The sequence below is a fragment of the Poromitra crassiceps genome (assembly GCF_964638095.1).
Source record: "Poromitra crassiceps genome assembly, chromosome: 1".
NCBI classification, from domain to species: Eukaryota; Metazoa; Chordata; class Actinopteri; order Beryciformes; family Melamphaidae; genus Poromitra; species Poromitra crassiceps.
In genome coordinates this window covers 40,682,111-40,704,578 of record NC_139623.1, presented here as the reverse complement: position 1 = coordinate 40,704,578, position 22,468 = coordinate 40,682,111, and the positions used below count along the sequence as shown (strand labels likewise).

Here is a 22,468-nt window from a genome sequence, read left to right as displayed (position 1 = left end):
TGTCTGTCTGTCTGTCTGTCTGATCTGTCTGTCTGTAGCCTAATGAAGGCCTGTCCTCATTAAAACAGTTAGAGAGCATTTAATATTCACCAAACTCACTCAGTAGATATCGCTACTTCAACTGCATGGCGTTTTATATACCATAATAAAAACTGGCTTGTTGTGCCCCCGGGCCATAGTTGTGCGTGCCGCCCTCTTCACATATGGAAATGTTTTGATGACGCTAAAAAGACCTACCAGTTTATAACAGTGGGGGTGCGTGTATAGCTATTACTGTCAGAAACGGGTGGTTTAATCGAATATATACAGATATTATGCAATCATATGGTTTTTTACATCTACTATATGCATTCAATACTTGTTCTCTTTTTCTAGGGCCAGAGTATTCAGTGTATAAACTATTGATTTGTTGGTACACCCCTCTGATAAACTAGTGGGTTGTTCCGCTAAGAGGGGGAAGGGGCTCCTGTAGCTTCTGTGTATTTTTGCCGTAACGTGCAGCGTTTGCTGATGTTTGTGTGCGTGCTTACCAGAGCGAAGAAGACACAGCAAACCAAAATACTTCTCTGAAGATAACCACGTTTTCAAGGTAACAGCGAGTTAACGCTAAAATAGTCTGAAATGATGGTGGCAACCGCACTAGAGTTTAGCTGGATAGGTAGCTACTTACCAACGCCGAATAGCGGTCACGAAGCCAGCCCAGCGCTAAAGGATGTCAGCCTTGTGCTAGCTTAACGTTATAACTTCATGTGTTAGCAAGCTTGTATGTAGATACTCAGTACTGCTGACTGCATAACGTACTGCTTAACGACATAAGGGGAACGCGGTAGTGAACGTAATTATGGACCGGGGGCCTATCGCTAGGATTCTGTGAATAAACCGAGGTGAAAACTCCAAACATAACACGAAAGCCTGTGAGTAACGTTGTGTCCCCAGCTGTCTCTAAACTGCTGTCGAGTGTTGTATAGGTCCAGAAAAACTATTGTGTTGTATTTAATTGAGTTTTCTGCATTCAAAGCATTGGGATTTCATAAATGCATGCATAATAGGCATACCAGAAGTCTTAAAAATTTAGTTTCAGTTTGCTGGTTCTCTAATGATAAAGGATCTGAAGCCTGGATTAATTCCAAAATGCCATATTTTCATTAGTCAACACAGGCCTTTCTCAGAAACATAATCGTAACTCAACGTGCGTGCGTTTACATGTAAGGTGACAGGTAACAGGTTGCATATTACAAGAGAAGGTATCCGTTTCCCCCCCCCCCCCAACTGTTGGTTATCTCAATGAAATGAAAATGAAATACTTCACATCAATCCAGTTGCACTGAACCATACTCCCCCCCCCCCCCCTTTTTCAATTTCATTGTGTGACAACACTGTTCTTGAATTTGTTCTACTTTGCATGAAAAGTCTTAACAGTACTCTAATCCAATTACACATGGATGCTATGTGGAATAATTATAGCCAAACTCATTTTGTCTAACTTCATGTCATCCATCAGGGTGGAAATAACTTTCTCATTTTCCAGCTGTAATGCCAGTGGGATAAAAAAAAATGCATAAAGGTACTTGTTAACTCATTGAGTGCCAGCCACTTTTGGAGAACGGATGCTCCCAGTGCCAGAGTTTCAGAGCGTTTTCAGTGATTTCTCGAGGCCCACAGAATATTGTGTGATATTACTATGTAAACACCGAACACGCACAAAGAACGATGAGACTCTCTTCTATCATCTGCAAAAAAAAGTTTATTGATCCCATTTTCCGTTCTTTAGTTATGAGCCGGAGAAGATAGGCTGTTTTGAGCAAAAAGACACTTTTCAAATTAGAAGCTGAGTTATTCCGCCTTTTGTGAAATGCAGCATTTCAAGCACATTCACTGAGTCTGAAGATAATATTTTCTGATGTAGTGACGTGGTGTAGTTGTGTGGTGCACTGCGTGCCCCACCCCCCTCTCCCCCCCTCAGCTGCAAACTCCTCCCCACACTAACACACAGCCTAACACGCACCCAGTCTATTTTCGGAGCGCTCCGTTTTTTTGCGCCGGCTCCCAGCGCGACTAGGGATGTCGACGGTTAACCGTTAACCGGTTAACCGCCGAGAACGTCTTTGGTCGGTTAAGCATGTCGGTTAAACGGTCAATTTCCATGTTAATTTGCATATAACAGTGTTGCCAATGTGGCGATTCCCCCCCCTCCTTCGTGGTCAGCAATGTAACATAAGTATATTAAATGATGGGGCAAGTATTAATCAAGCTAGATTTGGAAATAAACACATGGTTCATGTTGATTTTATCTACCTGATGTCTGATCAAACGCATTCCGCAGCGAAGCACACACACAGCTGAACACCTGCTGCAGCCACAGAAGTGAAGTGAGCGCACTGACTGCCCCGCTCCTGTCTGAGCACACAGCTCAGATGTGCTCTGTGACCATTTCAGAACGATTAACACACCCAGCGAAACAATCAGCTCATACATGTTCTATAGTTTTGTTAACTCCGTGTGTGCTGTCATTAGCCTACTTTTTCTTCACTGTCTCATTCGGTCTGTTACGGCCGGGACACACATCTTGCATGTGCGTGGCGTGTGCGTGTGCGTGGCATGCTTGCTGCGGCTGGCAACTCTCTCCCTCCCTCTCTGCAGTGCATGTTCAGGCACACGCATGCATACGCTCGCGCTCAATGATGAAACAGTAGTTTTTACCGTGTTACAAAAATGACATGAAGCGGTCGAATTGACGATTGAAAAGTATCAATTAACGTTAACGTTACTGTCCAACACATGGCAGTTCGGATAAATTGTTTCACAAGAGACTGGGTGCAGAGTGCGGACTCGTTTTTATAATGTTGCCCTGCCAGACACAGAGAGCACAGCCCTCGCCGCGTGTGTGAAGAGAGAGAGCGAACGGGTGAGACAGAAGCAAACTATGTTTTGCAGATCTCAAAAGCAGGTAAACCACTGTGGGATTAGTGAGACTATTGCTAAAAGAGAAGATACTGTAGTGATGCTGTGCACTTTGTCAGTGCGCCCTGCAGCCTGGGCTGTCGTCCGCTCAAACACTACTTCACGGGGCGGCTGCGTGTCAATTGACGTGTCCTTAATATGCAAAGCGTGCAGCTCTAAGCAGTATAGCCTATCGGAGGAATGTTTTTGTTTAGATGGCTGGAGGGTTCAACTTGTCTTCTCGTTTTGTTAATGTGTTTTTTTCTGCTTGTAGATGTAAAAATAAACGCTTTCTACTGAAAAAAAATCAAGCATTTGGTAGCCTAATGGTTTAATGGGGCACAGACAGTAAAACAGCGCATTTTAATCTTCTCGGTTAACCGACAGTTGTCGGCTAATGAGTGTCGGTTGTCGGTCAAGAAAAATTATGATTTTCGACATCCCTAAGCGCGACACGGAAATGCCAAACCGGACTGCAGGGAAAGGTTTGGCCCTTCGGCGTCGGGTGCTGCCTTTCTGGCGGCTAATCGTGTGAAGAAACTATGCAGACAGACAGACAGAGGCAGAGGGGCTCAGTTGTGTGCGCGGATTGACTGCTGTTCGCAGCCAACATCAGCTGCAGTCAGAGCCATCTACAGTATATGGCTCTGGCTGCAGCATGAGCGGTTTCTCTTTGATCACAGGGGTTTTTCCTGCTGTTTTCCGGACCTTTCTGTAATCTGGAGAGCACTGTCGCCACCTAATGGGTCGGTAAAATAGGTTATACACATTCAACATGCCCCAAAATTTTACAGGAGATATATTAGGCTTTGATCCACGTCCCACCGTCAAAAAACGCAATTGACGAACATACTCGTCCTTGGCACTCTACGTTACTAAACCAATTGACGAACATACTCGTCCTTGGCACTCAATGAGTTAATAGAGCTGTTCCGATACAGATACCAGTATTGGAAATGCCTCCGATACTGCCTAAAATACTGGATCAGGTATTGGCGACGGCGAGTACGCAAGTCTATCCACCGATCCGATACCACGTAATTTATTAGCCCCGAAAAAAGTAGTTTCACCTGGATAAAACAACAGTTTTCCTAAAGGGTTTTATTTGAGCCTGGCCATACATCAATCATATCGCATCCATACAGGGTTAGCCGGTCCTATTCAAAAGTGTGTCAACCCTTTTTGTGAATGGCCAATGTGACTTTGATATATTTCCCTCAAGCAGGAAAAAACAAGATGCATCATTTTTGTTCTAACTATATACTGCTGTGGTGTGAATGCTTGTCATCCAACATAGAACTGGAGTGAGACACACTGTCCCTGCGGTTCTGTTTGGCTCATCACCTAATGTCATTGAACCATTTCCAACATTGGGCAACGGTTCTCCAAAGACCAGAGACCAGAATCGCTTGTGGCAATTCTGTACCTCCTGTACAAGGACATGAGTTTTCCTCTTGGGAGGAACATTTGTGGTTCATCAACTCCTGTCATCACCAAATTGTCAGTGTGCTGTAGCACAGTAGGTCCCTGGGCCGCGGACTGGTGCCATTCCGCAAAGCATTTGCCGCCAGGCCGCCAGGAAAATGCTATGAATTGGCAGGGAGAAAAAGAGAGAGAGACACACACACACACACACACACACAGAGCGAAATACCTACACCGTGCATTAAGAGAGGGAGCAGCAGCATCACAGTGAAAGTAAAAAGACAGGAGCAAGGAGAGGATCATAAAACATTGGCCCTGTCTGATTCTCAAGTGAACGAGCAATATAGGTGGTATTTCTAGCTAAGAAGTTGTAATTAGGCTGTCTGAAACCAGTTTGATACATAAGTTCACTGAATTTGCAACCTTTCTAGGTACCTGGTTATGGATAATTTCCGAGGAACCATACCATGCATCCTTTGGTTGGTTAGGGTATCCCATAATACCTTGCGCCCCTTCCAAAACGACGAAGAAGAATGGAGCGAGCCCCTAATGACGGCGCCCACAAAGCTTCCCGCCTCAGAAAAAAGTGAAACATTGTTGGCTAAATCAATTTAAATTGATCACACCAATGTTAATCAATTGTCAATGTAACTGAATGTATGTAATTGATGCTCTGTAAGACAAACGGTAGCTGCGTGTATTGTTTTGGAGGAAATAATCAGTTTTGAGAAGAGAGAACATGATTTTGAATGCGGTTTCATTTCGCAAGAGATTTGGGGAGTTTTGACACACCCTTTTCAGTTTTGTGTGGTAGAGTTTTGAGAAAGTGAGCCACAGTTTCTGGAAATGTGTTTAAAACCTTTGGGGAAAACTGTAATTCATAAGTGTGGCCTAATTGACCTATCGCTAAGCCCCACCCCCCGTGCACACTCGGACAAACACAAGGCAGGCTGACTAGAATAAATGGCAGCCGTCACTGTCAAAGTTATATCCCAAGACGCTCTTCACAACTTTTTGAGGCCTGATATTGTCTAGAAGCCATCAGAAAGTACTTCACTATGCCATGGTAGTAGCCTACATCATTTAAAGCTATCGATAAAAAGAAATGCGATACGTGCATGCCTGGAAACGGCTGTAGCGAATCTTTAATCAAACGTTTTAACTGAGGAAGACAGCAGGCAGGGATAACAGACGACTCACATCCAGAATTGACATACACGTAGAGTAACCTCTCCGTGGATTATATAGCCTATATGCCGAATTGAAGAGTGGCGCCTGGTAATCTATTTCATGTACCTCTGTATAATCAATAAACTTTAAATAGTGTAGATGCTTTTCATAGTGAGACAACGGCATGCACGCATGGGTGGTGGTGTAGTAGCAGATCAGCAGAGGCATAGCTTACAGCTTTTAACAACATGTTTTCCTCCTGGATCTTTTCTCTTTAGACTACCTCACATTTATTTGGCGAACGGGATTAATTCCCTCGTTTTAGGGTTTGACTGGTGTCTGGCGATGTTATAATCACATCAATCAATGCGCCTCCTCTTCACTAGTCTCGCTGGCCAGCCTCCCCTCTCTACCTCTTCACCAACTCCATTACGCGCATAACGTAATGACTGGAAACTCGCATAATTCAGCATTTTCTTTCTGAATACCAAGATGATTTCATGATACCTTTTGGATCATGGAAGCCAAATGAGGGAGAAGACTCATCTCACTGTCACCACGAATGCAGATTTAACGTCCTAAACAGCAGCATTGTGGATGTGAGTGGATCTACGTGTACTAGTTTAATATTATCAATTACCTGGCCTCCCAGGATACCTCGTAATGTTGCATTTACCCCCAGGTTAATTGTATCAATTATGTTTGGATGTGCTCCACCCTGTGAGGTGGTGATTGTGCCACCCCCACCCATCAGCATAGAGCTCATCAGCCTATGACTGCGCCTGTGGTGTGCTATATATATGGGCATTCTTCATCCACCAAACATTGCTGACCTGACGAAGATCCAGTGTGGATTGAAAACGTTTGTTTCTTTGAATTAAACTTTTGGCATTGTGAGCAAGTGTGCTGCAGGCTCTACCTTCTTGCATTTACCCCCATGCACATCGTTTGACAATTCTTTTCAATTTATAACTGTATGAAACACCATAAAACCAGAGGAGAATCCCGATTTCTTATGCTTCTCTATGGAGCCCTAGGCTCAGGTTGTCCGAGTGTATGGTAGAGCTGCACGCGCTGTGATTTGCTAGTCTGCATTCGGTGCGGGACTTAACGATAGGTCAGTTGTCAAACTGGAGGTTGGGCAACTCCTCATGTCTAACCATGTGCTCATATTGACTGTTTCTCCCTAGAAGCACTATGGATGAAGAGGAGCAGTTTGTGAACATTGACCTGAACGATGACAACATCTGCAGTGTCTGCAAGCTAGAGACGGATACAGGGACCTTATCCTTCTGCCACGTGTGTTTTGAACTCAGTATTGAAGGTAAGAGACAGGATTGTGTACCTCCGGGGCTTGTTTGCTCATAGCAATGAAGAGCAAACAAAGAGATTCAAGATTCAAGATTCAAGATTTTTAGGCAACAAGCAATGAGCAATAGGCAATAAGAAATAGGCATCAATAAGCAATACTAAGCAGCAATAGGCAATGAGGCAGAATAGCGATAAGACAAGTCAGTGGCATATTCATTGCACATAGGTGCACATGTTATGTGCATACGTTAGACATGTTCGGACATTTTAATTCGACGTATTTGACATACAGTGCAAATAGCATGTACCTTATTAAACATACAATTAAACATTAGGCATTGTGCATACGTTAGACGTGTTCAGACATTTTAAATTCGACGTAATTGACATACAGGTGCAAATAGCATGTACCTTGTTAGACTTACAATTAAACATTAGGCATACATAATGGTAGCAGCTGCAGTACGGTACGGTACGACTACTACACTATTTGTGTATGTTAAGGAGTCTCGTGGCCTGCGGGAAGAAACTGTTCCTCAAGCGATTTGTGCGTGCTTTTGGAACCCTGTATCTCCTCCCTGAGGGTAGCAGGGAGAACAGGCTGTTGTGGGGATGGTTTGTGTCTTTGATGATCTTCAGGGACCTCCTGAGGCACCGCTGGTTATACAGTTCGTGCAGTTCTGGCAACTCGTCTCCTGTTACGTGCTGGGCCGCGCGCCTCACCCTCCGTAGCGCCCTGCGGTCCATGGTGGTACAGTTCCCGTACCAGGCGGTGAAGCAGCCAGTCAGCAGGCTTTCAATGGTGCCTCTGTAGAAGTCCCTGAGGATTTCTTTCCTTAGCCCAAACTTCTTCAGGCGCCTGAGTCCGTGTATTCGCTGTTGGGCCTTTTTGACAACAGTGGCGGTGTGGCCGGCCCAGGTCAGGTCCTGGTGGATGTTGACTCCCAGGTACTTGAAGCTGTCCACCCTTTCCACCACTGTGCCGTTGATGGTGATTGGGGGGTGTGTGCCCCCCCCTCTCCTGTAGTCCACAATGATCTCCTTGGTCTTGGAGACGTTCAGAGAGAGGTGGTTGTCCTGGCACCATTGTTCCAGGACCCTCACCTCCTCTCTGTAGGCCGTCTCGTCGCCCCCCGAGATCAGCCCCACGACTGCTGTGTCGTCTGCAAACCTCACGATGTGTTGAGAACCAAATGGGCTCTTCACATGCTGCCCATAACATTCGTGCTGGGGAATGTTTCAAAGCAACCTGTGGGCTGTAGTTTGTTTGTGGTCTTAACCGTAGCTCCTCAACCATACCATGACGTCTTTGCTTCAAATCGCTATAGATGGTTTTCATGGAATTGTGTTACTAGGGAACAGTTTGAAACGTAGTTTATTCCCTGTCAGCTATCGTATTAGCAAACACTGCAACAGGAAGTAAACTAGGGACAATTTAGATTCCTATGCTGTCAAGTTAAAACCATCTATATTATGAGTTTACGCCAGTAAGGATGTTTCTACACTGAGGTGTCCCTGCCTTATATGTGCAGGGACATTATATGCAGTCAGAAATATTTTCAAATGTGAACCCCTCCTCTGTCTCAGCAGTCTCATTGGCTAGCTAGCTTCCAGAGACACATGGATATTCCTCCTCCATGGCTAGTTCACATCTCTGTGAATATGTATTTTCACCAGGTGTGGGCTCTAATCAGCATGTTTCTTCAGATACTGTAGGTTGTTATCTCACTGCAGAGATTGTTTTTCAATCATCATTCCAGGCAGGGACCATGATGGAAATAAGTGTTTACACTTTTGCATGTCATCCCTTGGATTTTGTTATTCTTTATCCAAAATAAAAATCAACCAATCGTCGCCATTCACAAACTCCACTTCAATCCTCTCCAGAGTGCCACAACAGTGTCATATCTCTGTGCAGGGTAATGGGCCTGGAGGACTAACCTCATTGAGCCTTCTTCGTTTGATGTGGCACTCTAACACAAGAGCCTGTGTTTGAAGTGCTCCTTTATTCCAGTCTTAATTAATGAGCGGCCTGTTTGAAATCAGAAGGGATTAGATCTGCCTCTCCACCATTTGTCTCATAGATCCACAAGAGCTCTTTTTGTGACGGAGAGAAGTGTGATTATCTCCGCACAATAGGAGTGTGTACTCCTTGTAAGACAGCGTCATATACAGTAGCGGACTGCATGTGTCTGTGTACGTCTCGTAAAACAGCGTCATATAGCCCAACTTAGGGTTCCCAAACTTTTCAGCCCGCGACCCCCAAAATAACGGTGCCTGAGGCTCGCGACCCCCACGATCCCTGGAGGTGGTTGAAGCATACAAACAAACAAAACTTGACACTTATGGTTAAAATGTGCTCTTTTTAAACATTTTTAAATTAGATTTCACACTTTTTATAGTTAACACATTCTTTAGGCCAATTTCACACATTATGGAAATGATCTCGCGACCCACCCAGGGGGTCCCGACCCCCACTTTGGGAACCACTGATATAGCCGACTAAATGGTTCTCAGAACGCTATATCATTCTGTTGGCATGGATGGAGGAGGAAGTTCATATGCATCAAAGATTTATAAGTCTACTCTGTTACAGAATATGACAACTGAGTCAGGAAATATTGATTGATTGTTCTGTGCTTTTTTGTATTGTTGAAAGGGTTACACCGGCCACAGTCCCAGAAAGAGCATTGTTGAGTAGTGCTGACTCGGAGTGAGACTGTGATAATGAGTGCCTTCTAACAAATTAATCATAATTTGGGGGGGATAATCAAAATGTAAATGTTTTCTTCTCTTAATCACTGGCACAACATAATTCATAAGTAGTGGTCAGAATTGATTCTTGATGTAAAAAAACTGATTATATATTTATTTAGCAAATACGTTGATTTTATCTAGTGACATTAGGCAAGGATTGCTCCTCTGGCTCGGCTGTGGGGTCGTAGCTCCAATTACAGTGTTTTCGCCCAGGATGCTGTGCACATCATTAGCCACTAGGGCTGTGCCGATTCACTTATCTCCCGATTCGATACTATCACGATACTTGGGTGCCGATTCGATATATATTGCGATTCTTAAGTATTGCGATTCTACGATTATTGCGATTCGAAATTACGATTTATTGCGATTTTTGTTTCTTTTTGTATTTTATTTTTTTCAGTTTGTTTGCTTTTTTACTCTAGAACATGGGAAAAGTTGAATCATACACTTCTAGAGACTGTATATTATATCATGAGTAGGGCTGGGCGATATAGTTAAAAAGTATATCGATATAACATCTTTCATATCAGTCGATATCGATAATTATTGATAATTGTAATTACCCGTTTTTATTAATAAAAAACATGAGAAGAAAAATGTTGCATTTAGCCACTTCATTTTGAACCACCTTATTTTCAAGGCACAGAGGTAGGTCTAATTTGTCACACACACACACACACACACACACACACACACACACACACACACACACACACACACACACACACACACACACACACACACATACATGCTCTGAGTGCAACTGCAAGCAGTAATTTACAGACATGGTGACGTTTTACTTTGATGACAGCCTAGTGTTGCCAGCCTTCTAAAAAAACGTTTGGTAACGTGTATTTCAGGGTTGTAGGGTTAACGTTAGGTGAATCAGAGGTGTGGAAAAGCCTGGGTTTTGCTTTGACTTGCTTAACTACAAATATGCCATAGGCTGTAGGGCTGGAGGGCGACCGTGCTGAGGACCGCGTGCCGTTTGTTGGGTGAGAAAAAGCCTTGCCTCGCTGAAAATGCGGTAGGCTACATTTCTCCATATCAGTTATATACCCATCAAGACTCCGCCCAAGCAGAAGACATAAAGTTATAAGCTGTGTGCTCAATAGATGACACAAGTTATTCCTGTCCCAAAGTACAAGTAAAACCTTTCTAACAGTTCAACTTTGTCTCTGCTCACAGAATTGAGCTGCGGATGCCATTCCGTAAAGGAACGTTGCAGACGTCCGTATTTGTGAAATTGATGTCTTAATATTAGGGGTGTCAAAAATAATCGATTATAAGATGCATCGCGATGCGGACGTGCACGATTCTGCATCGATTAACAAATATCAAAAATCGATTATTAAAAAAAAAAATTTTTTTATTTTTTTTATTTTTTTAATCAAATAAAATAGAATGTAAGTACATGCAGTTGTTTATTTTAATTATGGATCATAATACAATGCAATTCCAAATGCACTTTTATTTTAAAAGTAGCCACACAGTGAGAAAAAAGAAAGTGAGAAAAAATAAATCATGTATTGCGGAAAAAGTGATGCATCGATTTAAGATGCATCGCGATGCATCGTGATGCATCGTTTAATCGAATCGAATCGAATCGAATCGTTGACAGATGAATCGTAATCGAATCGTGAGGCCAGTGTAGATTCACAGCCCTACTTAACATTAACGTTAATTTCCCGGGCGCTTATTAATAGATAGAAAACATGTTAACACGTTACATTAACACAAATTTAAACTCGATCACCCACATCGAATTCTTTAACGCCGGGTGAGATCAAACGAGTGGCGTCAGCGGAGGACCAAAATGCGAGACTCATTAGCCAGGAATGGGTCTCGTGCTACTTTTACATGCTAAAATAAAGCTGATAATGTACAATTTGATTCAAGGGGGGGAAAACCCTTTCAGAGTACAACACAAACGGTCTATTTTGCTGCAACTCAACAGTGCTGCTTAATCCAGGACAGGAGATGTCAGGACTCTCGGCTCTGCATTGTCAAGGGATATGATTAGCTGTGTGTGAGTGGGGGCGGGTCATGGGGCGGGTGCACTCGGAGTTTGTCCGTAAATGATTGGCTGTTTCCGTGTCACTTGTACTAACAAGGTACATGATTGGCTGTATGAACCACGGAGCAGAGGGAAGCGCTCTATATGTGATTGATGAAAGTGGGAACATTTCATACATAAACAGAAAAAATGCGATTATCGATTCTGGAATAAAAGATCGATTCAAAAAATCGTGACATTAAAAATCGCGATACTTAAGTGAATCACCCCTATTAGCCACAATCTGTGTTCAGGTAGGCAATAGCCAACCAGAGGGACAGTTATGTAAGTGCATCTCCACAAATAATAATGAGTTGGGGGCGGGGGGGCGGGGGGGCGGGGGGGGGGGGGTTGAGAATGATGTATTGTGTACCCCTGTTACTGTCTGAGCATGAGGGCAGTTTGTACTGTATTGTTACCATTGTGTGCTTTTTGGGGTGCAGACGATGTAGGCTGTGTCTGGCAATGAGGTGGCCATTACGCAATCATCGGTCCTGGGGGGGGGGGGGATTACAGACAAGTACGTGTTACTCAGGCCATTTACACCTGGTATTAACATGCGTTTTCTGCCATCAGATTGCAATCAGATTGTGCTTGACCACATTAGCCTGATTTCATTTACACCTGGCGTTAACATGCGTTTTGGGTGATCAGATTGCAATCTGATGGCAATCTGATCACCCAAAATGGGTGTCCTCTCAATCCGCATACAGTTGCTGTATCCAGATTGAGAGGACACATTGCATTTACACTTGTGTTCAATGTGGTCACAATGCATCCCTGACCACCTGTGGAGGTGGTTTGGCCGATCAGATTGCAATCCGTCTTCAATGTGTCTTGGGGGTGTTTTACACCTGTACTTTCAAGTGGTCAAGCACAATCTGATTGCAATCTGATGGCAGAAAACGCATGTTAATGCCAGACAGGTGTAAATGGCCTCACTGATGCAGCCGAGTACTACTGTGCATTGGGTGGGAGGGAAGCTAGGATGTGGCTACTTCAGGCGCCGCTGATTCTAAACCAAGGCCAGGCTGTGTGCCCACTGACTGATCATGTAGACGTAATGCCCACAGAGCACTCATCCTGTGCCAGGCCTCATTAGAGGAGAAAAGAAGGGAACAAAAGACTGCTGACTGCCCATGCAGACATGCAGACATACAGAGTGGACAAAGAAATAAGAACGGGAGAAATGAGTGTTCATCATGGAACTTGTTGTTGTTGTTTGTATGCCTCCGGTGACGATAGCCAGGCCGGAGGCATTATGGATTCGGGTTGTCCGTCCATAAACGTCCGTACGTACGTCTGTCCGATGTTCGTTAACGTGATATCTGAGGAACACCTTGATGAAATTTCATCAAATTTGCCTGATTAGAACAGATTAGATTTTGGTGGTCAAAGTTCAAGGTCACTGTGTGACCTCACAAATTTCTTCCAATTGGGCTCAAACGTCGACTTGGATGCAAGGATGAACTGATTAGATTTTGGTGATCAAAAGTCAAGGTCACTGTGACCTCTCGAACACCATTTTCGAGCTCGTTAATGCGATATCTCAGGAACGCCTTGATGGAATTTCTTCAAATTTTCCTCAAACGTCCACTTGGACTCAAGGATGAAATGATTAGATTTTGGCTGTCAAAGGTCAAAGTTGAAGGTGTTGAAGGTCACTGTGACCTCACAAACCCCATTTCCAAGCTCGTTAACACAATATCTCAGGAATGCCTTGACGGAATTTCTTCCAATTTGGCTCAAACATCGACTTGGACTCAAGGATGAACTGAGTACATTCTGGCTGGCAAAGGTCAAGGTTACTGTGACCTCATAAACGCCATTTTCAAGCTCGGTAACGCCATATCTCAGTAACACCTTGACAGAATTTCTTCACATTTGGGTCAAAGTCTGGACAGACATGGATGTCGACTGCTCACTTGTTGGTGGAGGCATTTATCCGCAGTGCGGTCGTTCTAGTTTTTGTATAACATAAAACATTTAATTAAATGAATGTTGGTGCTATGATGCTCTCTGCACTAATTGCACACCGCAACAGTTTTACATTGTAGCCGACGCCGTTGAGAACAGGTCCATATGAATTTACAGTGTATACGTAAATTCTGTTTCCACCCACAACCTCCCCTAGCCCTGCAGGTTTACATGAACTGGGGATGTTCAGGCTTGTTTGTTTACACATCAGCCACTGACACACACAGTATTCACACTTGAAGCTAAATGGTATACACACTGATGCACTCACTAACAAGGTCTAGTAATATCAAAAGACTTTTCCTTCAATCCAGAGTCCAGTACATTATATGTGAATACAGTTTTGAACAAGAGGCTGGTGGATTTGAGTTTTGATTAATGTTCAGGAAGTGCAGTCTTTGTTGTAGCTCAAAGTGTTTGTTTCCTGTGGAGAGCTCTGTGGCCTGTTGCTGTATCCCTCAGAAGCGACGTACTGCCAGTACTACCAGAAATTGCGGCTACGGTATATATATGCCGCTTAACCTCTTGCCAAACTGGGCGTTTCTTACTTGAAAACTTTTCTTTCTGTGTGCACAATCTGAGCTGCCTAATACACATGGCTACAGACTAGAGACCGACCGATAAGGATTTTAGAGAGGGGGAAAATCACCGATAACCGATATGGCAGCTGATATAGTGAATTTTTGAGCTGGAATGAAAACAGACCTTTTTCTATGTGGATTGTGCAGATTTTGCTTTGATTTTGATATGACTATGCAAAGGTACAGTAACAGTACAGAAGGCTGCTTTCTTAAACAAATTAAAGAGTATGTAACATTATTAAACATTGTCAATGGATTATAGAAATGAACACTGAGAAAATAAAGAATAAATAAAAAAATGGCATTGCTGCATGTAAACTTAAAGTCTGCCTTTCATCTTCTAAATTTCGTGTCAACACTACAGTTGTAAGAGCCCTCTTATGGACTATGGACCTTTTTTCGTTAGACAATCTGTGTTGGGCATTAAATCGGAAGCCTAGTTGCGGGAAAAAGTGAGCGGTTGTTCTTTTTTTAAAGACAAAGTTTGATGAGAATCACCAAGTTGCCTGGAAACAGAGTCCAGACGCATGCGCACTGGCATCATTTTGTCTTATACATACATTCTGCAATGCATTTTAGACAGACCACCACCGCTCACTTTTTCCCACAACTAGGCTTCCGATATAATTAGGGATGCACGATATGGATTTTTTCAACTGATACAATAACCTATAAATATCTGCTTCTCCTGCCGATAACCGATACCGATAACTGATAATTATTATAATAAAAATAGATATACAGTATATATATATATTTTTAAGTTTTTAACCTGTATTTTATGCACACCTGGGGTTAAAAAAGGGTTAGGGTAGATGTATGATGTAGTGAGCATAGCTCTCACCTAACCAAATCTAACTGACGTCACTGTGAACGCAAAACAAAGAAAACTTCTGATATAATATGATTGTTTTAATAAAGTGTATCACTCAATTATAGTCAATACAAAAATAAAGGCTTTTATAGAACGGAAAGCCAAGCTGCTTAGTCTGCAGATAAAACACAATGACAAAAGGCATAGTAATTTAGACTCTTATTGTCATGTTACTGATCTGTTCAAATTTTGCATTGGTTCCAGTTCTCAGTGAATTGTAGCCTGGGCCCAATGAATGGGGCAGGCACTATAAACCATCTGTGTCGTTTCACTTTTTAGTACTGAAAAATGCTGCCACCAGATTAAAGAAAAGACACTATGTGATGTTGACTGACTCATGCTTTTTATGTAGCGTAATGTGCTCGACTGCGCCTTTGTTTTCATTATTGGCTCTGTTAGATTGCTCTATCCAGCACTTATTTAGCTCAGGGGTCCAGCAGCTAACGCTAACTAGCGCGGTTAGCTTAACGTTAGCGAGTGGTTTTTTGGAGTGAAATACACAATCCCTGGATGTTTAATTTCGGGTAAAGGGGTTTCCATTAGTTTCTATAAGTTTACGTCAGCTCTGTGTATTAAGTGCTTTTGCGGGCCTGTTTGATCACAAGCCACAGACTGTAAATGTCACAGTTTGTCTGCCAAGCGGACGAGCCTTCAGGGTAGGCCGCGCTACGAGCTAATGCTAACAAAACTCGCTAACAAAACTTGCTAACAAAAACAACAAACATATCCGCTGCATCATCGCCAGCTTTGGTTTAACGTAATGCCAGCTTAGAGGTTTCCCCTCCTCTCAGAACCTGCGTGGGACATGGATTGCAAATTACAGTAGCTTTCTGATCATTCTGAAACTGAACAACAGACTGGCAGCAGCCATGTTTGCATCGCAGCTGTGATGTCACGTGTGTGCGACAACAAAAGCTCAGCTTCCGAGTAAAAAATAAAGCATGATTATTATCGGATAATTTATTGGAAAAAGGCCATTATCGGAATAATAAATAATAACGCAAAATGCCCAATCGGCCGATAATTTATCGGTCCGATAATTATCGTGCATCCCTAGATATAATTAGTTTGCCTCACCTGTGACTTCAAAGTGCAGAAATAAGGTGAGTTTAATGCCAAACACAGATTGTCTAATGAAAAAAGCATGGTCCACGAGAGGGCTCTTACAACTGTAGTGTTGACAAGAAATTTACAAGAGCCTGAGGGTAACCTTTCATCCTACATCGGTGCTGTCCTACTCCTCAAAGTAACGTTACAGGGTGGGCACTGGTTTCTGATCATTTTTGAGCATGTTTAGACTGTATGACAACTATTAATAGCAGAGCTGTGCTGCAGTGTTCAGAGTATTGTAAACAATGCCAGAGCCTGCTCTGATCGATCCAAGCACCTTTTCTGCATTATATATCCAGTCAAAAAAATATTTTCATACATATCGGCAATATCGGCATATCGGCAAACATTTAAGCCGATACCGATATGATGTTTAACGCCAAATAAGGGTCATATCGGTACCGATATACCCTCTACTAGGGGTGGGGGGGGAAATCGATACACCATAGTATCGCAATATTTTGCCTGACGATATTGTATCGATATTTGGACGCCAAGTATCGATAAAATAAAAATACCAGATACCAGTGCTTGACATTAATGGCTGTCCAGTTGCCCTTCCTTGGCAACCATAACAAAAAAAATTGGCCTGTGGTTGCCTCAGTGGCAACCACATTTGAACATATAAACAATAGGGACAGCAAATTGCAAAATGTGCACCCCAAAATAAACATGTTTCTAATATTCCTAAAACCCTAAATCGATATTAATAAGATGACATCACTCACAGAGTCTCTCATCTCCCCGATGCAGCCCTGCGACTGCGCAGTCGCTAGGCATCAGCTTTTGGTTGCCGAAACTGTAATATGGTTGCCATTCTTAGTCACCTTATATTTTAGTAATTAAGACACTAGTATGCACTTAGTCAACTGGCATGGGTTGGTGGTACAATATGGAAATGATTCCTGTCAGAGAATCCTTTGTTGTTTGAGGTTTGATTATTTCCATGAACTGAGTTGAACATATAGACTCGTACTGCGTACGTTTCGTATGATGAAATATGATTTTGGTACTGAAAATTATGTTCATTATAATTTATCAAAAAAACAGAGAGCCTTATGTGCCCAGCTGAGATCTGGTATTTTACCGCTTATGATCGAAACTGGACCGTATGTCAGTTTGGAAGAAGAGCAGCGGGTGTGTCCAATGTGTTGTTTAAATGACATAGAAAATGAGTTTCATTTTGTTTTTTATTGTCCTTTTTACAGTGAACCGCACAATATTTTGTTCAGTAAGATAAAAATAGATTTTGATTTTCTTAATAATGATGATGCACATAATTTGAGTTGGTTGTTTATGTATGAAACTTTTGGACTCGCTTGTTACTTGGAAAAAGCTTGGGACATGAGAAAAAAAGCTCTTTATCAGGAAAAGGCAATGTAAAATAAAAAAAATAAAATGTATGTATGCATGGGTATGTGTGTATATGTGGATATGTATGTACAGTATGTGTGTGTATATGTGTATGTATATGTACAGTACATACGTATGTGTATATATTATATACTTTGTTTATTTTTTTTGTATATTGAGGTACAGCCGGATGGTTATATATATTTTGGTGTGATAGCGTCTTGTAATCGCATGTGGGATGGGCCAGAAATGGCATGACATGGAAATAAAAAAAAACTAACTAACTAACTACAGATATTAGGCTCTGAAATAAACATAAGCAAATAAATGGTCTTGAGTTTAATGTAAATCCAAATATAACAAATATGACAGTTATACAATGACAGTGTACAATAGCTAAGTACACTGTGTATTGAGATAAGTAACTAACTTGACCTCTCTTTTTTAGCACATATTAACAGATTGTCTTAATAAGGGAGAGTAATAAACATTTCAACTGTGTCCATACACCAATAAAGCGATACAGAATTAGGCTACTATTATTAGCACACAATAATCAACATTAGCCTGAACAGCACTGATAATAAGGTAAGGTAACTTCATCTGAAAAGTAGGGTACTTAAACCGTCAGTCAATTGAGCAAGACGTCGGCAAGTAGGCTATGCTAAACAAACAAACAGAATGAGGTAGAATTATTCACAACATAAGTATCACAGCTTACATGTACCGGTAGGTTATGTCCTCACGCAAACTTCAGGGTTATAGACCGTCCATATTATTGTCTCTGGACAGCATTTCGATCTTTAACTAGCTGCAGAGTCGGAGTTGCTCTTAATCAAGCAGGGCTGCGTCAGGGAGATGAGAGAGGGAGAGAGGTCCGTGTGTGATGTCATCTTATCAACTGGGCAGCTGTTAATGTCGAGCCCTGTGTCAAAGTGGTTGGCGTAGCTAGCGTGAAATACCTCCAAATAGGTGATCCTCTGGCTTGCTCCATGCTCGATCCTGCCTAGCCTACATCAGCTTGTTTAGAAACAGTCTACCAGGCGTGCTGAGCACGTTGCTAGCGTATGACGTCACACGCTGCACACACATAGAATTAGAGTGAATAGAATGGCCCCTATGGATCGGTCTATGGACCGGGCCATTTGCCACCGATACCCGATCTAGAATTTTGTGCTATATCGGGGCCGATACCAGTATTGGATCGGCGCACCCCTAATACTTGACTGCTCATAATATTGTGATACCTAGTCCCTTCAGAGCGTCTGGTTAGAATCAGACAGACAGTAATCAGTACGTTCAGATCACAGGCTACAAAGCAACAGGAAGTCATAACTTTGCAATAGAAGCCCGCGACACAAAGCTGCAAATGGCAACAAATAAGAAGTTTACTGTCTACTCTACATAAGTGCATAACATATAACAATATTTTCATATTGATACTATATTATTATATGAATACTATATTATATTAACTGCATACCATTTAACATATTATGCATAACATATTAATATTAACATATAACAATAACGTAACTATTTCAGTGGTGTAGTCCCGGCAGAACGCGTGGGAACGGCGTTCCCATACTTCTCCAAGCAGTGTTTTGTGTGTGTCAACGTGTGTGTGTATGTGGAGCCAATAAAACGAGTGAATCTGGACAAAGTTGTCATTCGTCTATATTTAAGGTGGGCTGAATGATTCACATGGCATCAACTCGTGAGTCGTGGCTTGAAGGAAGAAGGAAACGTTCCACCTTAAATTTAAGGTGGGCTGAATGATTCACATGGTATCAACTCTGGCTTGAAGGAAGAGGGAAACACTCCACCGGTCCACCTTAACTAGCTAGTAGTGGCATTTTAAGCATCAAAATGTTTTTTTTCTCCCAGTACCTGACGAGATAACAAGTAAAGATGAAAAGACAGCCAAACATCCTTTCATTTTTCGGACCAGTTGCGAAAAAGGTACGTTTACAATCATTTAGAAACAATGTTAAAAGCTGTTTTGGCACCAGGCAGGCACACGCCCCCTGGGCCAAATCAGCTACACACGGAAGCACACCGGTCCGGTTTCTCAGTTTCTGCACATGCGCAAGCGGTGTACATTTTACTATGGAGTGCACGTTACATTACCGAGATTTATTTTCAATTAACGCTAATCAAAAGTTAGCGTTAATCACCAGATTGCAATTTGCAACGCCAGAATTCGCCACAAAATGGTAAGTTACTTGCTAAAAATGCCAGCCGCCGTGCCAAATGATCAATTATGCAGCCTTGTGCAACTTGCGTGATGCTTGAGACTTGTTTAGCTTAGCTGTTTGTGATAACTGACTCTGTCATGGGCTACTTCTGCAGTGTCTAGAGGACACAATAAATTATGTGTGTGTGTCAGTGTAGTGTGTGTGCGTGCGGGGGGACCTGTGCGTGTGCTGGGGGAGGGGGGTGTTCCGCAAATAGGTGCGTTCCCTCACTTCTCAAGATAGCACTACACCTCTGAACTATTTCATTGCATTTTTTACCCTACTGGGTAGTAGCATGGTATTTAGTCTGATATTTCATAGGCTATGGTGCACCTATTTTCTGAACACGGGGTAGTTCAGAGTAGGCAGGGCTTCTTTTAATGAACCGGTCTCATTGGATGTGACGTGCTGTGCTGTGTAAACACCTGAGGAATGTGCCATTATGACCTGAGCACAGTAACCTCCAGGCCATTTCTCTCATGTTGCTCTTTTGGTCTCCTTGGCTTAAGCTGTGTTCACACCGAGATATTTATTTTTCTCTCTGTCGCTCGATTCAACTCTTTGGAATCGCTCTGTTTAAATCGCTCGTCAACAGGCAATAATTGACGGACATCTGGGGGCTATAACGTTACGCAATGTCATGATATTTGTCCACTATGAGCCACCGTAGTTGTTTACAAGCTAAGCCTATCAGCGTGCTCCCCTTGCGAGCTCTATACCGGTAGTACAGACTTCACTTCATGTCAGCTGTCAGCCTGTCAACAGCTGTCAATGCGGTTTGTTGCCACACAATAAACCAGCGGTTTGTTCCAAGCCAGTGTGATCCTTGACTCACTCTCACACGGCAGCCAATCAGCGTTGAACAGCGAGCGACTGATGCCAGCGTAATTTCGCTCGAGTTGGGATATTTCATCTCGGGCGACGAGCGAATTTTCTCCCTATCGCTCTGTCTCTGTCGCCCAGCGATTTTTCTCCCAGGCGAATATATGCTCAATCGCTCGTTTGCATTGACTTTGTATGTAAACTCGATGCCAGCGAAAAACTTTAATAGGTCGGTGTGAACGCAGCTTTAGTCTCAAGTCAAAACTAGATGTCTGCTGAGATGCCAGGTTCAGCTAAACCCCAGCACCTTGATTCAGGCTGATTCAGCTAGGACATGCACCAGCCTAAAGCCCCAAACACACAGACGCCAAACACGTCAGACGCTCGCATTTTGAAGTACACCCATTGTTTTAAATGGCCGAACACGCACCAAGAGCGTTCTGACGCACGTTAAACTGCCTTGACGCCCGTACTCCGAACCTGTTTCGATTTTGGTGCGTCAAATGAGGTTCCAGCAGCGACCAAAGCGCTCTGAGCTCCCCCCCCTCTCTGCCCACTTTCATTCCCGTCTGTCTTGCTATGCTCCTCAAACAAATCTCACGGCAGTTTAAATACAGCAAGCATGTAAATACGCTACACTATATCTGATCAAAGTGAGAATAATGTTCTAAACACATCGGCTAGCAAAATATAGCCTATCCCTGGATGTCATGATGAGATTAGATTGGTGAAAGTTTGGACAGAATGATTGCATCATTTTCCCTGCAGCGCAGTCTTTTCTTTCTCCGCTCTGCATGGCAGACAGATAGGATGATCCAACAGCATCTGTTTTTTTCATCGGTCATTGTGCCTGCCTACATATAAATTAGTGGCCTTTCCCCCCAAATACTGATGGTTCTGTCATTCTGTGGTGTAGACATTTCAGATCTGATGCTTGCAGTGCGCTATAGGGGCAGAAATTGTCAAGTTTCGCTCCCTGTGCGTTTCGGGCTTTATACCACCCAATCCACCACATCCTCCCTCCTAGTAAGAAAGAAAGGACTGGCCTTGTTCTGCGCAAAGGCAATCAGTTGTCTTTGCCAAAAACCAGAACAAATAGACTGAGAAACTCCACCATCTCTTGCGACGTCAGGCTTTTAATTTAATGGGCTGTAGATTTGGATAACGTTGATTGTATTTTTGGTGTTGGGGTTTGTTTTAATAATGCATAATGTATGTGTATTTCTTATTGTCTTCAAGTGTACATTCTGCATAATTCAATCATGTATTGCAAGTCAGAATGATTAAACTCAAACTAGTCTTCATCCCCTCACTCACTTCATGCAGATGGGATTTGTGCTGAGGCGTGGTGATCTTACCAGCTGGGGTTGGATCACCAGCAGCTAAGAGTGAAAAAACAGAAAATTCCTCCATCTAGAAGCACAATGCAGTGGAATGATGGACCTGATTGATTCTGGTTGCTGCTCCATAGCGGCTATTGTGGCACTGGCAAGCTCTTAAAAATGGCCGGTTCATTGTGGGTGAACTCTTCACCTCGGGGTGTAGAGAGGGCTGATTATGTTGCTGCACAGTTATAGTTCAAAAACTCTGCTGACTCTGCTGTAGGAGTGTATAGCTGAGCCCTGTAATTCACTACTGAGAGGTTTTTAGTGGGCTGCTTTCAATATGTATTATTGGTTTGGATGACGAGCCCCATTTTCAAAGTTCATAGCCTAAATTAGCCCTGTCAATGTGAATTGTCTTGTTTATTTTTTATTGTATAGATGCCCAGTTTACTGTGGTGCCAAACTGCATTATTCCTTAACCTCGTTACAGATAGATAGATAGATAGATAGATACATTTTTATTTCTG

At 42.7% G+C, this 22,468-nt stretch overlaps 1 protein-coding gene across 1 annotated transcript in view; it reads left to right on the top strand.

Moving 5' to 3' along the window:
• The first annotated feature begins 518 nt into the window (after positions 1-518).
• The window catches only part of cUnh21orf91 (chromosome Un C21orf91 homolog), a 64,869-nt gene continuing 42,919 nt past the window's right edge, over positions 519-22,468 (top strand). Inside the window, exons 1-2 of the mRNA XM_083647258.1 lie at positions 519-589; positions 6,726-6,859. Coding sequence (XP_083503384.1) covers positions 6,733-6,859 — 127 coding nt within the window. The 5' untranslated portion in view covers positions 519-589; positions 6,726-6,732. The remainder of the gene's footprint in view (positions 590-6,725; positions 6,860-22,468) is intronic.